Below are 21,627 nucleotides of genomic sequence, written 5' to 3' on the forward strand. Positions count from 1 at the left end.
ATGTAGGTTTTAGGTTCTGTTTCTGTTCGGTTATTTCACGTTGTCTTCCTGCTTATGTTATTCGCGACGAAGGTTCTGGATTCGATAATCTGGACAATAACGGGATTGTGTTGGTTGGTTGATTGGTGTCTTAAGTCCACTTTATGTCCTGTTAGGCTAATCGTGAATGGACCTATAGTTTAAAGAGGGATCCGAACCACTATGTTCCTCCACCGAGTATCGAACCCGGGATCCCTTAATTACAAGGCGCCCACGATCCCACTGCGCCATCGGGGATTGTGTTCGAAACGAATGAATCAAATTTGAGTGATATGATATGCAACCATTGGAAGACTATTGAAAGAAAAGCTATGGGAACCTGCCAGTTTTTCTACTGCAGACAGAAAACCATAAACATGGAAGAGAAGCTTATATTCTATGAAACCTGACGCTATGTGCTCGAATACTGGCTAAATATAATCCATAGAGGCATAGCAACGTTAAACAACCTCTTATATGATACATATAGGTTTAAAAAGGTCGAAATACAAAGATTGTGTGCGCCTCACTGACGGCGTAGTGGTAAGGCCTTGTAATCAAGGAGTCTGGGGTACGATACCAGGTGATCGCACATAGTGGTTCGGATCCCACTTTAAACTGTCTGCACTTCAGATTAGTCTATCTGTGCCGGTGACTCAGTCGGTAACGCGTCTGACTACCATGCTATAGGCCCCGGGTTCGATTCCCGGCCGGTTCAAGCCCGGGAACTTTTCTAACGTTGGAAGCGGCCCCGGCGCCCATCCAGCGTTGAATGACATGGGTACCTGGGGGAAACCCTGAGGGTAAAGGCGGTCAGGGGCGTGATACTGATCACATCACCCCCACTCACGAACGAATCAAGAAAGTGTGGGGCGGCGTGATGCTGATCACATTACCGCCACTCACGAACGAATCAAGAAAGTGTGGGGCGTTACCCCCACACCCCCTATACGCCTTCATGCCGTAGCGCCAAGCACAGGTGAGAACTTTACCTTTCTTTTTTGCATAAAGTGGACTTACAACAAAATTTAAACTTGCGATAAAGATTATGATAAGGTATTAAAGCATTGGGTCTAACACATTTTTTTATTGTTTACCAATGACATTGTTAACTAATATTCTTAATTTCAGTTTCAAGATGAATTCGGCTACGAAATAAAAGGAGTGGGTTCATATTTCTGTTACGAAATTCCACTTTTGTAGTAGACCTGTGCCACACTAAGTTGTGACAATAAACAAATCTGAGACACTTTCAAAGTATTAAATTGCTATCTACCTATTTGGGAAAAATCTTTCAATATAATACTTTTTTTGGATGCGTCAAATCATAGTATTTAATTCCTGTTTTAGCAGCTTTAAGAAACCTGATTTTTTTTGGGGGGGGTTACAAATGCCCTTTCTGCTCCCGTCAAGTTACGCCTATGACAAACAGGAATTCAAAGTAAAAGACTGTCCCGACTAAATCGGGAGACACGTCTGATAGATTTACAATTGGGAAAATCATAATTAAGCGTGTAGTTGAAAACAACCTATTTTCATATATTGCATGCAGCTCTACTTTTTCTGCAATGTGGATCAAGAACTGGGGATGTGGAGAAGCACAACACTCCACGTAACCAATAGTCACGTGACCCTCTTAGCTTTCCTGTCATGTTGACCTTCGCGTGGAACACATTTCTCGGTGTTAAGACAGGCAAAATCACCCGATCATCGAAGGGTGCAATATGTGTTGCCTACCCTCCTGCATTACTTGCTCCTATTAAAGCCTTATGGGGAAGAACTTTTTTCCATGACTGTACATTTGCTTTACATGCGTAGTATTCGAATCTTCACTCCCAAAATCTGTTACATCTGTATCGGATGAAGTTGCGTTTGTATTTTTGCCTTTAAAAGAAACAAATTTCTTCTTTCTCTTAACATGGTTTCTAGTTAAAGCTGTTATTGGAGTATGTCACGTGCCAGTTTCGATTACACAGTGAAAGTTGCAAGGAGGAATGGTTTCTCGGAATCGACGAGAGATGGCAGCACGCTATATAAAGAGGAGCAAAGGAAATTATAAAAAACTTAGAGCGGAGAAGAGGGATTATATATATTATAGTAAATTGAGAAATATATAAAAGAAGAGTTCAAATACTATAAAAGAAATAAATAGAATGTTGTATATAGTAAATTAAAATAATTAAGAATATGACCGCATATGAAACGTTTAGGAAAGTTATTAGGTAAGCGAACGAATTCAGAAATGTATCTCTTTCTGAATCTCTGGCGAGGAGAACGTCGCCATGTTTTGGTTGTTTGTCCCCGGTGGCGCTGTTGTCAAATTAGACGCCCCGAAGCACTTTACGGTTGCGCTCCTTTTTAGTCGCACTGGGCCATTGGCATCGCTTGTTATTAGCGATCCTGGTTATTTCCCCTTTGGTCGTTAAATAGGAGGTGGCGCTATTGTCAGGTTAGACGCCCCTAAAAATCCTCTATAGCTTTGGTTTAATTCTCTACAAGGAATACAGCATAATGATCTGTCTATAATATTGAGAAGAGATATGGTAAAGAGAAATATTTGCGATAAATGAGATAAATAAGACTTTTTCCAGTGGCAAAGAAGAATAGAAGAAATAAGAATTTGCTGTGGAAAGAATAAATAGAAGAATTTATCGATAATATAAAAATATCTCGTCGGAATATATAATAATAAGAATTGCTGCTGAAAGAAGAAATAAGAATTGATATGAATAGAGGAAATAAGAAACAACGATGAATAAAAGGGGATGACTACATTTTGTAAATAGAAGAAAGAGATTGTCATAAAAGATAGAAGAAAGGAAAAGAAGATTATCCTTTTACCAAAGAAAAGAAGTGGAAATTGAAGAAAGAAGAAGCTATTCATATATTTTTGTCATAGAAGAAATTGATAATAAAAGAAGAAGAAGCCTTTTCCATATTAAAAGAAGAAGAAACCTTTTTGATAATAAAAGAAGAAGAAGTCTTACGATAATCAAAGAAGAAGAAGTCTTGTTGATAGTAAAAGAAGCCCTTTAAAAGAAGAAGAAGCCTTTTAAAAGAAGAAGACGCCCTTTAAAAGAAGAAGAAGCCTAATAAAAGAAGAAGAAGCCTTTTTAATAATAAAAGAAGAAGAAGCCTTTTCGATTATACATATATATATATATATATATATATTTTCTCTGTATTTTATATAGTTCTCAGAATATAGATCCGCATTTAACTATATCCTCTTGGCTATAAAACGCTTTCTTATTTGGAATTCTCAAACCAAGAACCTATCCCCCTGAGATTAAGATATCTGTAGCCGTGGTATAAGTTATTTAAGTACGTACCCACAAGGGGCGTTGCACAAGTGGCGACCAACGTTGCGGCTAGCAGAATTGTGAATAAGAAAGCAAAGAGAGAGAGAAAGCCAAGATGGAGAAAGCAAATAAAGTCGAGGACGAGAGCGGAGAAACTACAGTGAAGGAAAAACAAGAGAAAATAAAAAATGACCGTGTTGGAAATGTTCCAGAAGTTAGAAATGCAGATAGATGAACACCACAGAAGGATGATGGAGATGCTTGACGAAAGGAATAGAATGGAAAAAGAGCACCACAGAAGGATGTTGGTATTGTTTGACAAAAGGGAGAGAATAATAGAAGGAACAATGCTGTCGATCGAGAGTACGAGTTTAGATATGAATAGAAGAAGCGAAGATGAGGTTTCAGAGATTAGGGAAGAAAATGACAGCAAGACATAAATAGCTACTTCAAGAACAGAAGAAAATGACAGCAAGACAGAAGTAGATGTTTCCAGAATAGAAGAAAACGAATACAAGATAGAATTAGCTGTTTCAAGAACAGAAGAAAATGACAGCAAGACAGAAGTAGATGTTTCCAGAATAGAAGAAAACGAAGACAGCAAGATAGAAGAAGAAGCTATAAAGTTAAGCGAAGTAAACAAAGAAGAGACAGATAAGGAAATAGAAGATAGAAGTTGTAAGATGAAGGAGGAAAGTTCCAATGACGAGCATGACAGCAAGATAGCAGAAGTAGCTTTAAAGTTACGAGAAAAAAACACTCAGGAACTTAAAAAGGTCAAAGAAGAGGAAGATGAGAAAATAGGAGATGAAGAAAGAGGAATAGAAAGGGATGAAAAATTTAGTTGTCAATGTAATGACGAAGGGATCAATGTCGAAATGAAAATGAGAGAAGAAAGTTCCAGTGACGAGTCTCTGACGGAGGAAGAAAAGAAGCATAAGCCTAGCAGAAGATGTAAACAAAGAAGAAAGAAAAGTAAAATGAAATTTAGATATATTCACGTAAAGACATGGAAGAAGAAGAAGAAGAAGAGAAAAAATAGAAATGAACCTGAAGAAAGTTAAGAATATGCTAAAAGGGGTCAACATAGATCAAATGGATTTTGATGCTACTTCGCCAAAGAGAAGGAAGAAGAAGACGAGACGGAAAAGACAAGGAGAGCATGCATTTGATGAAGATATAGAACAGAAAAAGAAGTCTTGGCAGAAACCAGATTTGAAGAAGAGAGAAATGAAAGTAATTTCTTTACTGGAAGAAAGTTGGAAGAGGAGGAAGAAGGATCTTGAGAAGAATAGAAAAGAAAATAGAAGAAAGAAAAGAAAAAGAGGTAGAGAAAAAGAAAATAAGATAGTGACAAGCAACGAGTATTTGAAAGAATTGGAAGAAACAAATAAGACTGACTAGCGCAAAGGAAGGAAATGTTATGATTTATAGACTGGCAAGCGAATGTTTCTAGAATTAATAAAGAGTCTGAAAAAGTTCCAGTTCACCGGAAGAAAAATTCGTGTAATTATTAGTTTGGGCAAATATTAATGATCTATTTGGAAAGAAGAAAATTTTAGTTCTTTAATGTTAGTTCCTGTAAAAAAGATATATATGATAGCCATCGTTGGAGAAAAATCTATTCTGCAAGTCATATCTGAGGAAAGAATAATATGTGCTAATTTATATCACCACTCCATTGAACAATGAGACCGATAGTGGAAGATCAAACCTGTAAAAGGAAAGATGCCAAAGAAAGTAATATGGAAAATGGAAATCAACTTTTCAATTGTACGAACAGAAGAACGAAGAAGATAGAACAGTTAGGCACAGAAGGAAATTAATTACAAAGAAAACTCTCAGGAAAAAGGAGAAGACAATATGAAAGAAGATCGAATAGTATCAGTATAATATATTCTTTGTAAGCTTAGACGACTAAAAGTCATCGTGTATTTAGAAAAGTGAAAATGGAATGGGTTGTAATCCCAGAATTTAAAGAAGAATCGGTTGTATTCTGAGAATGGGTTGTAATCCCAGAAAATAAATATATCTAGATACATGCTGATATGAAATTAAGGCTGATGTGAAGAATTATTATAGCTGATAAAAACACGTGGATGGTCAACTTAGAGAACAGAGAGAGTTCTTTGAAACGGAAAAATCTGAGCTAACTTATAATCTGTAGAGATTGCTGAAAGAAGAAAAGTGAAACGAAAATTACTATTTTGGCTGGATATCTTCAGGTAAAGACTATCTTAAAGAGATTATACGAGCAGACTTCCAGGAGGTGAACTATTGAAGAATTATATTTTGCATTTTAAAAATAACTTGAGAGGTCACGAATATTTCCGAAACGTGGTGATAAGATATCTAGAAACGAAAATAGAAAGAAAAGATAAATAGAGAGATGAGGGAAAATGCTGCATGCCAGGAGATATAATTGCACCGAGAAAGTGAAAAGTAATGTAAGCAGTAGAAATGAGAGCCACTGAGAAGAGTCAAATGAGATGTAAAGTGGAAAAATTTATAAATTTACAAATGAATTTTCCAATATATAAATTTTTCATCCTCAAGGAGGGGGATATTGTGTCACGTGCCAGTTTCGATTACACAATGAAAGTTGCAAGTAGGAATGGTTTCTCGGAATCGACGAGAGATGGCAGCACGCTATATAAAGAGGAGCAAAGGAAATTATAAAAAACTTAGAGCGGAGAAGAGGGATTATATATATTATAGTAAATTGAGAAATATATAAAAGAAGAGTTCAAATACTATAAAAGAAATAAATAGAATGTTGTATATAGTAAATTAAAATAATTAAGAATATGGCCGCATATGAAACGTTTAGGAAAGTTATTAGGTAAGCGAACGAATTCAGAAATGTATCTCTTTCTGAATCTCTGGCGAGGAGAACGTCGCCATGTTTTGGTTGTTTGTCCCCGGTGGCGCTGTTGTCAAATTAGACGCCCCGAAGCACTTTACGGTTGCGCTCCTTTTTAGTCGCACTGGGCCATTGGCATCGCTTGTTATTAGCGATCCTGGTTATTTCCCCTTTGGTCGTTAAATAGGAGGTGGCGCTATTGTCAGGTTAGACGCCCCTAAAAATCCTCTATAGCTTTGGTTTAATTCTCTACAAGGAATGCAGCATAATGATCTGTCTATAATATTGAGAAGAGATATGGTAAAGAGAAATATTTGCGATAAATGAGATAAATAAGACTTTTTCCAGTGGCAAAGAAGAATAGAAGAAATAAGAATTTGCTGTGGAAAGAATAAATAGAAGAATTTATCGATAATATAAAAATATCTCGTCGGAATATATAATAATAAGAATTGCTGCTGAAAGAAGAAATAAGAATTGATATGAATAGAGGAAATAAGAAACAACGATGAATAAAAGGGGATGACTACATTTTGTAAATAGAAGAAAGAGATTGTCATAAAAGATAGAAAAAAGGAAAAGAAGATTATCCTTTTACCAAAGAAAAGAAGTGGAAATTGAAGAAAGAAGAAGCTATTCATATATTTTTGTCATAGAAGAAATTGATAATAAAAGAAGAAGAAGCCTTTTCCATATTAAAAGAAGAAGAAGCCTTTTTGATAATAAAAGAAGAAGAAGCCTTACGATAATCAAAGAAGAAGAAGCCTTTTCCATATTAAAAGAAGAAGAAGCCTTTTTGATAATAAAAGAAGAACAAGCCTTACGATAATCAAAGAAGAAGAAGCCTTGTTGATAGTAAAAGAAGCCCTTTAAAAGAAGAAGAAGCCTTTTAAAAGAAGAAGACGCCCTTTAAAAGAAGAAGAAGCCTAATAAAAGAAGAAGAAGCCTTTTTAATAATAAAAGAAGAAGAAGCCTTTTCGATTATACATATATATATATATATTTTCTCTGTATTTTATATGGGCCTCCCCGATGGCGCAGTGGTAGCGTCGTCGCCTTGTAATCAAGGGGTCCCGTGTTCGATACCCGGTGGAGGCACAAGTGGTTCGGATCCCACTTTAAACTGTAGGTCCAGTCCCGATTAGCCTTACTGTGCATAAAGTGGACTTAAAACAACAACTCAACTGTATTTTATATAGTTCTCAGAATATAGATCCGCATTTAACTATATCCTCTTGGCTATAAAACGCTTTCTTATTTGGAATTCTCAAACCAAGAACCTATCCCCCTGAGATTAAGTTATCTGTAGCCGTGGTATAAGTTATTTAAGTACGTACCCACAAGGGGCGTTGCAAGTAGTTTGTGCAGTTTGAGAATTTACATCGACTTGATTGGCTTCAAACACGTCAGATATTTTATCAACGGTTGGTGCATTATCATTCTCAGGAGCTAACACTTTTGTACTACTAATGTGTCCCATTTTAGTTTTAATTTCACCAATCTCATCTTCTAAGCAAGAAATAGATACTTGTTGTTCATTTAGTGTAATTTTAACAGCACTTATATTGCAGACTTCTTCTTCTGCTTGTGTCGTTAGTTCGACGAGATGTTCCTGATGAGAAGACGTCTTTGCAATAAGTGATTCTATATTAGACTGCACACCACTTAATTCCTCTTTAACCTCATTTTAAAGGTCGTTAGTATTTATTTTGCAAGCATCAGCCACCTGTTTTATTTCTTCTCGGAGTTCAGCGCGAAAAGTAACAAGAGACTGATTGAAACTTTCTGAAAGAGTCGCTGTCATTAACTCCTGACTTTCAGAAAACTTTTTCATTTGATCAGTGAGTTGCTGTTTCATCTGTTCTTGGCTGTCTGTAAGTTGTTGTTTCATCTGCTCTTGGCTGTTTGTAAGCTGCTGTTTCATCTGCGCTTGGCTGTCTGTAAGCTGTTTCATCTGCGCTTGGCTGTCTGTAAGCTGCTGTTTCATCTGCGCTTGGCTGTCTGTAAGCTGCTGTTTCATCTGCTCTTGACTTTCTGTAAACTGCAACCGAACGTCACCCATTTGATGAATTATTGTCTCCAATAATGCATTAAAATTAGTATCTTTATTGTGTTCAGTCCCTTGCTGGCCAAACATCGGATCGCATACTTTGCACAAGTACTGTTCAAATGTATCAGAATTACTGGAATGTAACGCTGCTAACTGTAGACATTTATAGTGATATAATTTTCCACATTTGCGACAAGTTATACACTTAGCATTCTTATCTGGATCCTTACAACAACCCAAATTTTCAACATTGATTTCCGCATTGTCAGAAATCAAGCTTTCATCAATCGTGTGTCCTTTTCGTGTTGATCTTTTCCCTTTATCTGTCATTATTTAACTATATTATTAATAGAAACGTATAGCTAAACACTTACTAATTCGAATCCTGGAAACTGGGTCGCCAAATTTTTGAAACCTACACATTTTTATCAACATAAAACTAGATTCCAATATTAATATTTCTTGTACTCATAACTTAGATATGGTACATAATTTTTTTACAAACTGTTTACTATATTCGATAGTCATTTGTTTCATTTTGAACACGTACGTTCATAAAATTTATATTATAAACTCATCATAACTCAACATAACACAATACGTACGTTCATAAATTCACATTACAAACTCATCATAACTCAACATAACACAACATTGTAACTATTGTGCTCCCAAACGTCTCGATCGAGATACCAAAATGTAAGCCTCACTGTCCCAAGCGTCTTGATCGAGATACCCTGTGCAAGGTCGTAGTTTTTACGTTATAACTTTTCTATTTTTGGCTAGAATTTCGATTTTTTTTATATTGTTCCTAAGACATTGCATTTTTTTTTGTCTTCATGAAAATGGAGGGGGAGAGGCGGGAAAAGGGACTTCTCTTTTGCGTCTCTTTTCAAGGTCAAATTTTTGCCGACAAAGAACACCGGCTTTGTTGTTCTAAAGCAATGCTTTTCACTCCCGCCTGTGAACAGCTTTCGAAGGAAGTTTGTTTATCAGTATCCGATGTCAAAATGAAAGTTTTCCGTGAGGGGGTGGGGGTGGGGGGAGGGGGAAGACTGGTTGCTGAATCTGCGTTGTGAGAATGGAATTTCGAAGCGCGCTGAAGGAAACCTTTGTTTTTTTTTTTAGCACAAGTGTCCACAAGTTGCGACAGGGGTTACCCTGCATTGTCTAAAAATAGAATTTCAAGCAGCTGCAAGAATCGGTGCTCATTTTTCAATGCGTTCTAGCTTTTCGTCCGTGAATGTTGTGCGTAGGTATCGTTTTGTGCGAGGACATTTTTTGGGTGAAGTGACAATTTTTTAAAATATTTTTTTGGGGTTTTCTCCCTTCCCCCTCCATATATACGCCAAATTTGCATAAATTTTGCATTTTGACATTTTTTTCGGGGTGCGGGGGGAAACACAATTTTTTTAAGAAAAGAATTTTTGAGGGATTTCCCCCCTTTCCCCCTCCATATGTACGCCGAATGTGCATAAATTATATATCGTCTGAATCTGTGATTCATTCTGCGTACAACGGTATATCTTTCATATCTCTAGGGCATTTAGTATCTGAGCTATAGTCATTTCAAGGTACCGCTGCATTTTGAAGCTTGAATCAGTGGCCATTCCTTTTGGGGGTACAACTCAAGTTACATTGGTCATATGACAATGATGCAAATATTTTTCTGTTTCTTACATGCCAGCGATAATTTCTATGTGCATTTTGAACTTTTCATATCCTTTTTTTCGGGGGGGGGGGGCGGGGGTCGAAACCCCATTTTTAAAAAAAAAGTATTTTCAGGGGATTTCCCCCTTTCCCCCTCCATATATACGCCGAATGTGCATAAATTATATATCGTCTAAATCTGTGATTCATTCTGCGTACAACGGTATATCTTTCATATCTCTAGGGCATTTAGTTTCTGAGCTATAGTCATTTCAAGGTACCACTGCATTTTGAAGCTTGAATCAGTGGCGTGCCGACCATAGGCGTAGCTAGAACTTTATATTTGGGTGTGCACAAAGAAAAAAAATAAGGTCTTGTACCTTTTTCATAGAATATTTTGCAACACAATCACTTGGCTCTTTAACTGCACTGATGTTTGTAAAGGAATATAAATTCACTAAATGACAGTGTTGAAAATTTCTGAGTATATGTAGTAGAAAAAAATCAAATTGCATAGAAATTACACACACACAAAATGTTCATAAATGTTACAAACAAATACATCAAATACACGTCATCTATAACAAGAGACGTCTGTCAAATGGTTTAATGTTCTTAAACTCATCAATAACTTCATTTACATCAATAGACTAAGCTTTTTCCTGTTCCACAAATAGCAAGAGCAGGGCTTCAAATATATCCTGCTTCTGAGTTGCTCTTAATTTAGTTTTAACTTGGGAAAGCTTGGAGAAAGCTGTCTCTCACACGTGCAGCTTGTGACAGGTATTTAAGAAAAGCGCTGCAGTACAGAGTAGAATGCAGTAAATATCTACTTTCTCTAATGACATCAAAATATCGATAAACTATAGACACTCGTTTCATCAGCGACAATACACACGTTTGTACCAAGTAATGACATTTTCAACTTCTTACAAACTGCCGCTTATTTTCTCTCTTATTGAAATATCTGTCTTTAATTCTCTTTGATAAAGCAGCCCATTAGGTTGTGCCTAGGCACACCCGGCACACCCCGTAGCTACGCCTATGGTGCCGACCATTCCTTTTGGGGGTACAACTCAAGTTACATTGGTCATATGATAATAATGCAAATATTTTTGTGTTCCTTACATGTCAGCGATCATTTCTATGTGCATGTCGACACTGTCATGTACTTTTTTCTTGGAGGGAGGGTGGGGGAACCAAATTTTTTTCCGAAATTTTGGAATTTTGAGAGTTAGCCCCTTCCCCCGCCACATATACGCCGAATTTGCATAAATTTTATATAGTCTGAATCTCTGGTTCATTCCGCGTACAACGGTATATCACTCATCTCTCTTGGGCAATTAGTCTCCGATCTACACTCATTTAATTGAAACTCTGCATTTTGCTCAAAATCGGCTCGGGACACAGAGGCTTACATGTGAAAAAGGCCTTGGGTCTCAAAAGGTTAAGAAGAATCCAATCAATCTCCTTCAGGATTCATTTTCAATTTGAAATTTCTAGAATAAGTTTCGAGACTTTCCTGCGGTTGTACAGAAAATCTAATGGCGAGTGTAGAACTAAACACTTGCACACTACAAAAAGACAGTTCAGTCATTACTAGCTACAAACATCAGCTATACCGTAGAAAGGGAATGAAAGTTAGAATGAAAAATTGCTAGCTCTAACTTATTTCAGAGTTTACTTAAGACAGCGCCATGTTGTGTGAATCAGAGAGGCACCTTTTTGCTTTATATTAGTTTCGAGTGAAAATTCGTGGTGTTTCATTCGTTTCCCATGAAGTTATTGTTGAAAAGAAACGGCTTTTGAACGAATTTTGAAAACATTTGTTGCCCAATTTGAAGTGTTGCTCATTTGCTCTATTAGGTATGTTTATTCCTTCAACGTGTCTTGGTGCACTACTATTTTATCTGTGTACTAGCGACCAGACCAAATCCTACCATTCATACTCGGAAACCCAATCACATTTAATTTGTTTCAAATCATCAAATTTCATATTCGTTGCTTAAATAACTTCGAAGATACTGCAACGTTCAAAATATTATTGTACATAAATTGTTACCTTTCCATTGTTTGGCAATAATAATCCGTGCAGGTTTGTTCTTGAACAAAGAACAATTTAGTCCATTTTGCAAATCCTGCATCATTACTGAATCCTTAACAACGCATAAACAAAAAGCACATCGTCGAGCAAATATACTGTAGCTTTGTAGATGTTCATTCATGCAGCTGACATAGACAAACCGGTTGTTGAATAGAAATAAATGTCACTAAAGTAACAGTTTCTAGGTCTAGAAGTTTCAGATCTTAACGTTTGTTAATTTTCGAGATATCGAATGGTCAGTTTAGATCGATTTTTGTAGACAGATACATCTGTGTAATTTTGTGTTGCATTTGTTGATTCAGATTACTTCGACAAAGGCCTAGCCAGCGAGCCTAGAGAGAGCGTAGAGCGTCTGCAAGAGAGCACGCGATAGGTGCTGGCTTTGGATGACGTCATCGTTTCGCGTGGGGATTTGTCGCATGGATCGGAATGATTCGCTCCGAAGCTACTAATGCAGAACAGCCTGAAAGTTTACAAAACTACCTACATTTTGTTTCCTACAAACAAAACGAAGAGGCTTTGTTGAAAATAGAACAGCAAGAGCTTTTGCAAATCTTTGTGTAGATAATACAGGCTTGAAGAATGTTATTGCGGGCTGGTAACTCAGCAAAAAATGTACTTCCTGTATCAGCTTTTGGAAACGATTGTCGATATGTCACATAAGGAATAAGCTGTCGTTATTTCTCTACATTGTTGAGGTCCGTATCTTAGCGAGGGTGAATTACGACCTTTTTGTGGCTCGCGAGTCCCAACGGGTTTTTATCACAGAGGACCGCAATAACGTTTCGATGCTCCAGAAGGCAAAAGGATACACCCTGGCATGATTTCTACTTTATCTCACTTGGGTATGTACAGCCCCCTGGGGGGTGTTTCATTTTTTCCTTTCCTTTGTGGCGTCATCATTGCTCGTTCCTAGAGAGGAGGGGAGCGCGGTGTTCGCTGGGGGAGTATATGTTCGTCCAAGAGGAGTGAGGGGAGATCAAGACGTCCATTCTTCTCTCCAAGAGGAGTATCTTGTGTCTTTTCGTATGCAAGGTGCTAAATGAAGCAACAGATAAATCAGAACTTGCCTCCGCGGTCCTATCCCACGGGAACCTGCGTGTTCCTGCGTTGAGGAGTCCCGAGGGAGCGCTATACACCAGGTAGACCGCCTCGATTACACAGTTAGGGAAAGCTGTCCTAAGTTTCGGCGTGGATCTTACTGAGGGGACTTTCTTGCGCGTTGGAGTGGTGTGGGGAAGATTGTTCATCGCAGACGGAAAGATGTTTCGGGTGCTTTGGAGGTAGCAAGGGCAGGCTCTAGCTAGAATTCATCTCTGAGGAGAAGGGAAAGCAAGTCTGTTAACACAGTGAGAAGTGAAGGTAACTATTATAAGCCTGTCTGCACTGGGAGTGTGTCACAGTTTGCCATCGATGGGCTAACCGGTATTGATTGATTGATTGATTTATTGTACGTCGCTTTTCTGCCACGTTAGCCTAATCTAGACAATGAGGATGAAATATTTTAACATTGAATTGATAAATGGACAACCACAAAGCCACATGGACAAGACGCAACATTACCCCACAAGGCTGTGCGTCCAGACGCCAGAGCATGGGTGGAGTTTGAGCTTTTGCTTTGGGGGGAGCAGACTCTGGGAGTAGCATATGATATTATAAACTATGGGATATTCAATAACCCTCAGGAACTGAATATCCCCTAGTTTATAAGGGGTCCGGAGGCCTTCCCCCGGAAATAAAAAACAACAACTTAAAAACACTGCGTCTTAGGTCTTTTAGATTTAAAAATATTAAATTTCCTCGCTTAAGTAAACAAATATTAATTAGTATATTGGTTGTCAATTTCAAAAGAAGCAAAACAGTACGATTATTGCATTTTCCATTTCATTAATTTTTATATTGATAAGTACAATACTCGTATTACTTTACAAGTTACGGTACAATAGTAAGCTTCAAAAAGTTTAGAAAAATGAAATTGAAAAGTTCTTTTGATGCCTCAGCAGAAACTGTTGACTCAACACAAAGTCATTTTACATTTTCCTTTCTTCAAACTGTACACATCAATCAAATCGTCTAAGACCCGTTTTTGCGGCGCAATTACCGCACATCCCATCATGCCAAACGTCAAGATTTGCGGTATGGCTTCATAACAAAAATGTAGTAACTGAACTTAATCATGTGTTATTTTTTTTAGTATTTTTTTAAGTTGGAGGTGCCAGACTCCCCCTGGTCCCTCAATAACTCCGCCTATGCGCCAGAGGCTCGTTTGTCTGCAACGATGCAGTATAGGGCGTGTAAGTGATTTGATTTTGGTTTGATTTTTTGTTATTTAGCGTCACCTTTCTACCACTTTTGGCTAATCGCGACGTAGATGACATGAAATTGATGAAGGGACACACTCAAAGAATACCCAGGCCTAGATTCGAAACCAAGACCCTGGCGTCGTAGCGCGCCATGCTATCGCGACGATGAAAATGAGTGATGATAGGATGATGAAGTTAATGAAGGGATAGTCATACAGAACAGGCTTGCCAATACTGGGATTCGAACCCGGGACATCTGGCGTGGTCGGGTTTCTCTAACTACCCGTACTCTGCCACGCAGTACGTGGAAGTGAATTTTATACTTGAGTGCTTCCTCTCCATACATCCTGCTAATCGGGATAGGACCTACAGTTTAAAGCGGGAAATGCTTCCACAGGGAATCGAACCTTGGAGGTTATTAAAGGCGACCAATATGAAATGTGTGCCGATATTTAAAAATCTGAACTCATTGTGACTACTCACCGGGAATTCCTGGAATTATGCGTGAATTGGCTCCGGGAATTATATTTGCATTCTGCGTGAATTTTTCTCAGTAGACCTAAAATATTGCAACTTTCATTAATCCAAATTCCGTTGACTTTATACATATTTATAAATGCCCTGAGGCAAGTGTTTACACTTTAGCTTTCAATTTTGTCGAGGAAGGAAGAGAAAGCTGCATGGAAAATAAAACAGAATTCTCTCAATCCCTTTACTTTGTTGATGTCCTTTGCAGAACAATCTATCTCACAGACGGAAGATTATTGCAAGATAAGAGATCTTGAAGTTGATTAAGTAAATTTGAGTTTGAAATTCTTATACAATTAACAGGTAGAAATAGAGAAAACATCTGATTGTAGCCTTGAATTTTTGGAAAGTTCGCCTTGAATATCGGGACTTATACTCGAATTTTATGATGGTCCTAGATTGGTCACCCTCGAACTGGAAATGTCAATTTATAGGAGTACTAGCTGATGATTACCCGGCGTTGCTCGGGTATTTATTTATCCCAATCTTCTATTAGACAGGAAAATAATGAATTCTAACTACAGTGTAAAATGTAACTAATTTTTTTTACAGATTCACTACAATATTAATTGAACTCAAAACTTGATTATAAACAACATTTTTAGTTTCACCTCCAGGAGCAAGAATAAATAAATTGAACGGCATTGGGAGTGTCACTGTTCATCTTAGCGACCCCGAAAGCTATGGATTCCACACTAATATCGGTCGTTTTCGATTATTTTTATATGTCACCCCTTCCCACCTTCACCCATAGGGCTGCCAGTGGTGTCTTACCACCACAGTATTTCTTTCCAGATTGTAAGTCATACGTGTACCAAGTTTGGTCATCGTTAATGTCACCAATTAGCTTAGAGACCCCAAAAGCTATGGATCCCACACTAATATCTGTCGTTTTACATGTCACCACATTGCCACCCCCACCCCTAGAGGTGCCAGGGGTGTCTTGGAGTTGAACAGCATTGGGAGTGTCACTATTCATCTTAGCGACCCAGAAAACTATTTCTTCCACACTAATATCGGTCGTTTTCGATTATTCTTACATATCACCCCCTCCTACCCCCATCACTAAAGGTGCCAGGGGTGTCTTACCCCTACAGTATTTCTTTCCATATATCAAGTTAAATGTGTACAAAGTTTGCTTGAAATCGCTCCAGGCGTTCGAGCGTTATGCCGGAACAAACATACATACATCCATTTTTATATATATAGATTGATAAATATTAGGTGTTAATATAGTTCTGCTAGCTAATGATAGCAGACCTTTCGTTCCACTCAAAGTTACAGAGTTGCAACCCTAAAATTAAGGAATTACCGATAAGAGTTAGAGGCTTTAGCAAAACACGAAGGCAATCCAGGAAGATCCCTTTCCACAAGAAAGAGGGAATGATCCAGGAAAACGGGGGAGCGGGAGAAGGTAACTTGTATAAACTTTCCAAGGCGGTGGAAACTTATTTGGAAAAGGAAGTGGGGCGAAGAAGAAGAAGATAGATTTGACTTCTGCAGATAAGACGTTGAAAGACAAGCAAAGGGGGCAAGGTGTGGGGCTCAGTCCCCGTTTAAAATGTAAATTAGGTCCCCATCCTCCCACTTTGCGTAGCAGGGACAGTGTCGCTAATTGCAGCGATAATGAAGCCCCCCTTGTTTATGCAGGTGAGTCGGGAACGATGCGTTTTCTGGGCTGCGTCGCCAGATGGGGCGAGGAGAGGCAATTCGGTTCCTTGATCACGCCGTCCCCCAACCCTCCCCCGTTGAACCTATTACCTTGAATATCATTGCGGCGTAAATTCTCTCCCCGCCCAGATAAGCCCGTTGCTTTTATTTCGAGGTCTTCTCCTGCAACGGGGATGAAACAGTCAACTTAGGAGACTTGCCAAGTGTTTGCGCGCTCCTTTTCGGAAGGGGGTTTAGGCGGAGGGGGGCTTCGCTTACATCAGATTAGGCAGGATCTGGCTGTCCTTTATCTTAAAAGTCCCGACGTATTTTACTCCCCGGATCCTGGCGGGAACGGGGAATGAGATGTTACCGCGAGCCAGCGAAGAAAATCCGCAGAATTCCGCGGAGATAGATCTTCCGGGAAAACCTTGTACAGGCCGAAGCAGAAGTGGGTTGCGCAACAGAATCATTACCAGTGATGTGCGTCTACGCGTAAACAACGATAGTCTACATTCTACACGTAGACTACTTTATACACGTAGATTACGTAATCTATGTAAACAACATGGCGAAAGGTGGTAACTTAGCAAAGGGCGCCGTGGAATTAAAAGAAAATTATACTGCGTATCAGTTGCTGATGTACGAGGAGAACTTTTCTTACTCTTTCTTCCAAATTCGAACAATTTATCACCTAGGAAGAAACCTAATATAGAAAATATTCTAGTGTTTTATGGAGAAAAGAGCACTCTTGCCTCACGACTTCCATCTGCTGTTGTTTTTTGCATACTATTTGTCTTCTTCCATAGTTGATAATACAAGAGAAGAGAAATTTTGTTGTAAATAGGATTCTTTTCATTTCGTTAGGAACCAGTATAGTTGAATATTTCACTTTCCTTTCATGAAACCTTTGAAAATTAATTTTAATGCACTTTAGATTGTCTATGTAGTCTATGTAATCTACAACCCAATGTAATCTACGCGTAGATTACGTGTATACAACGCATGTAGACGTAAACGTATAGTCTACGGCACATCACTGATGATTACAAGACTCCTTCTTATCAAGGTTCGAAAGTTGAAGTCTTAAGAGTTCTCTATAAATGACAGTTGCCTAAAAGGTCAAGACACTCCCTTGTATATTGCACCGTGTCATGAAGGAGGAGGGAGGTAGCCATTGGCGCACCCGGGAATTTTCTATGAGGGGAGGGGGTCAATCAAAACATCTCTCCTGTTGAAAAAAGAAGAAAGATAAGCTGGTATGGTTGTTATTCTCAAGCAACAACTTTAGTGCAGGATGAATTTAAAAACAACGCTTGTTTTGGCGCTTCAGTCTAAAAACACCCTCCTGCGCCATTCCACTCTACTCAACATTTTGGATGACCAACTTCACTGAGATTATCTGTAACAAACGAGCAGATAATTTACTGAAGGAGAGCTCATTAGTGTTTTTAGTATATGCTGTGCTTCAATTTAAAATAAAAATTATTGACTGAGAATGCACGTAGGTTGTTCGGAAAGTAAAGAACGTTTGCACATACAGCCCGCGCAACTCTCTCGTTGCATCCGACTGTGTAGTTGCCTGGTGCATTTGGCGCCGCCGACATGTTCACGTGGCGAGTGTAAATCCCGCCGACAGAAAGGGTGGAGTCATCCGTTTCTTGCGGAACAAAAACATTAGACCCGGTGACATTCGTCGGAAACTTGTTGCAATGTATGGCAAAAGTGTTATTATCGCGGAAAATGTCCAGAAATGGTACGAACAGATGTTCATGACGCGGAGCAAAAGGTGGACCATGTTACTGAAAAGAATCGATCCAGCTTTGGACTTCTATCTTTTCCCGAAGATGAAGGAGCACCTTTCTGGTAAAGGCTTTGCACGTGATGAGGGCTTACGTGATGCTGCCATGGAATGGTTGAATCTCCAGGCGGCTTCATGGTACGAGGAGGTGATGGCTAAACTTGTGTCGAGGTACGAAAAGTGCTTCTATGTTAAAGGCGACTATGTGGATAAGTGGGAAAAAATAATGTGGTAAAGCATGTATATTCTGTTTCTGCAATATTACCAATAATTATATCTTTGTGCCGAGCCGTTCTTTACTTTGCGAATGACCCTCGTATATTGAGTGGGGAAAACGTAATCGGCTATAAATTTTAAGGAAACATTTCGACTACAGATTTTGTTAATATGTTTTCCCTTCTTCTTGCAGCCCAAAATTACTGTGTGTTTGCTTCTGGATGTACAGGCGAATGAAGTCCAATGAGGAGCCGAAGAGAGCAGCTGTTCACGTGAGTACAATCATTTACATTTTTTGTAGATTGTCTGCAGCAATAGCTGTTGTTATTTGTGATTTTTCTTACTGCGGTTGCCGTAGCAACAAAATCGTACTGCGTACGTTTAGCGCGACTCTCTTATACTTGAGGTCCCGCCCACTCGCCGCCATTCGTTCATCTACGCAGGTGCGGAACGTTACAGAGCATTGCCACTGTGCAGCCAGGGCCTGACGTTGAAGAGAAAACTGAGATTCTTTGGTTTCTTGAGGGACGCTATACCAGGGGCCCGTCGAGTATCTTAGCGATGCTCGCTGAACGAGATTTTCATTTGTGAGCATGTGCTCGTCGATCAAAAATCAAAATATTAGTGCCTTTGAGTAATTTGCGACACATGTGGATGCGTCGAGTGGAAAAGATTTCAGTAATATTGAAAAGCTGTTTGTTAATTATGGAAATGGTTGATGTGAAAAAAAAACTGCCGAAATTTTCTCTTCTAAGGTGTATATTTGGAACAAACAGCACTTGACAGCTATATTGCAACTTCCACTTTGTAGAGGCAACAGACGATCTGAAACTCAATGCTCCTTGGACATTTTTTTTATAACACTGCATTTAGAAAAAAATTGCAAGGAAGAAATCATGACACCTGGCGGGAAAAGTGAGTACTGTACTGCAAAGCAGCACGAGCTGGCTAGGGACGGCCTTAGTAACTTGGGAGATATATGCTGACAGCACCAAACCTGACCTGCCTAACCCATCCACGTATTCATATAGTAGCAGAAATAAGCATGTGGAATAGGTTAGGCAGTTTAAATTTTGTTTCTTTAAGCTATTATATGCATACGTGGATAGGTTAGGCAGGTCAGGTTTGGTGCTGTTAGCATATATCTCCCAAGTTACTAAGGCCGTCCCTAGCCAGCTCGTGTATGATCTTGATTCGGACGAGTTCGACGATACTGGAAAGAACGTAACGGAGCGCTTAAGCGGATTCGGACACAGCTTAAAAAGTGAATAATAAACAAAATGACACAATAATTGAACGAAAATAAAGGTTAGCTTCGTGAAATGTACAGTCACCAGCAATGGAAATTACGGTGGTGGCCGAACTTGTAACTGAGGATTTGCTATTGAGGTTGTCTTATCGCAGTAGAGTTATACAACACGCATAACACCAACGCCATGCTTGGGAGCAGTATTTCAGGATATAAATGTCCATGTTTTTGCCGCTGACTGTACAGTCACCATTTTCCTGTGGTACCGAACAGAGACACTGCACCAGGTTTGAACCAACGATTACGAGCAAACTAACTATATCACATATGAAAATTAGAAAGTAGTTTTCCTAAATACTACCCAGCCGAGCCTTTTGATATTAGATCGACGAACGTAACTTCGTCAGCGCCAGAAAACGAGGACGGGCTAATTACCAAATTTAGTTTACAGAGTCATTCATGAGCCAAACTTTAAAAAGTCATATTAAATTTATTCCCGACTTGGCAGTGAACTCTAATTCGTCTTAATCTCCCCCTCCCCCTCCCCCTTCCCTCTCCATCGCAGTGAAAGGAATTACTTTCCTTCGGGAACAAATTTCTTGCTTTTCTCTGTCTGAACTGGGCAATAAAACTTTTCAATCAGCCACGGAATGAAGATTTACTTAGGAAACAGAAAAACTGCTGACTTGCAGCTGCACCAACTTCCTTCTCTCTCTTTTTTTTCCACCCCCCTCGGGCGAAGGTGGGCAATTGCCAGTGTTGCCAACCTGGACCGAATTTCACCAAACCCATGGATTTTTTCCCCAATATTACTCAACCTGCAGCACGTTTTCGTGATGCGTGCCATTGGAAAGTCAAGAATCGATATATGTTTAACCTTCCATATCTCAGGAACAAATAAAGCTACAAACATGTAAATTAGTGGCGTGTAGATAGGGTAGCCAATGTGGCACAAGAACAGTACTACTGACTAAATTATATCATTACACAGGAAGTATGTGTTGCAAACTCCGCTTGATGTACACCTTTCCATTTTCCCTGAGTATGAAGTTTGTACCCCTTCCGTGGAATTACCTAAAGGGGTAAAAAGTGATAGTTCTGGACGTCTAAAACGATCTAAAAAGAATTGAATAGAATTCAATGGGGTAAAGGAAAGAGCCGCCCAAATTCACGAGAGATGATTGGTAACATATAACCAATATTAGTATACTCAATTGCAATGGATGTATACACAAGTCTCAGTTTTATTGATAATTTTATAAGTTTTTTACGAAATATCTTGTCACATGCACAGTCAGCTCCACAAATGGTTCTACCATACTAATTCTACATGGTGATCCGTTCGAGATGTCAGAAAAGTAAACCGTTATATACAAGAGGTTTAATACGTATCTCCGAGCAGTTTGTTGTAATATAAGCACAAAGGATGTAAGTTTCGAATGAGTTGAGGTTTACAGACTTCAGCCACATGGCGGCGCTAATGTGCATGGTAACAAAGGTGGTGATCACGTCACAACAGCGCACACAGTATGGTATGATTCTGCTGCCACGCAGCTGAAGTCAGTAAACCTCCAATCGCTCGAAACTTACATCCTTTCTGCTTATATTACAACAAACTGCTCACAGATACGTACATTAACCTCTTGTATATAAAGGTTTACTTTTCTAACATCTCAAATAGATCACCCTGTTATTTACATCCTTGACTATTTATTGCCTATAGATATGCAATAGACGATTCGTGGTACGAGGTAACAGGGAACAAACTTTGAGCCATGGCTTTCCTCTTGCCGTCCACTTGACTTCGAATTGGACACAGCCGTATATAATTATATACAGCTTGCCCCCTCCCTCAAAAAAATCCTGGTTACGGGCCTGGTTGTGTATGTCCTG

The 21,627-nt window shown here is 38.9% G+C and overlaps 1 protein-coding gene across 1 annotated transcript in view; it reads left to right on the forward strand.

The window, feature by feature from the left end:
* LOC145990112 (uncharacterized) overlaps nucleotides 1-21,627 on the forward strand; it is a 359,871-nt gene that overhangs the window by 284,010 nt on the left and 54,234 nt on the right. Inside the window, exon 2 of the mRNA XM_083125767.1 lies at nucleotides 18,679-18,757. Coding sequence (XP_082981893.1) covers nucleotides 18,707-18,757 — 51 coding nt within the window. The 5' untranslated portion in view covers nucleotides 18,679-18,706. The remainder of the gene's footprint in view (nucleotides 1-18,678; nucleotides 18,758-21,627) is intronic.

Source organism: Lepisma saccharinum, chromosome 7 (genome assembly GCF_977018435.1).
Source record: "Lepisma saccharinum chromosome 7, izLepSacc3.1, whole genome shotgun sequence".
NCBI lineage: Eukaryota > Metazoa > Arthropoda > Insecta > Zygentoma > Lepismatidae > Lepisma > Lepisma saccharinum.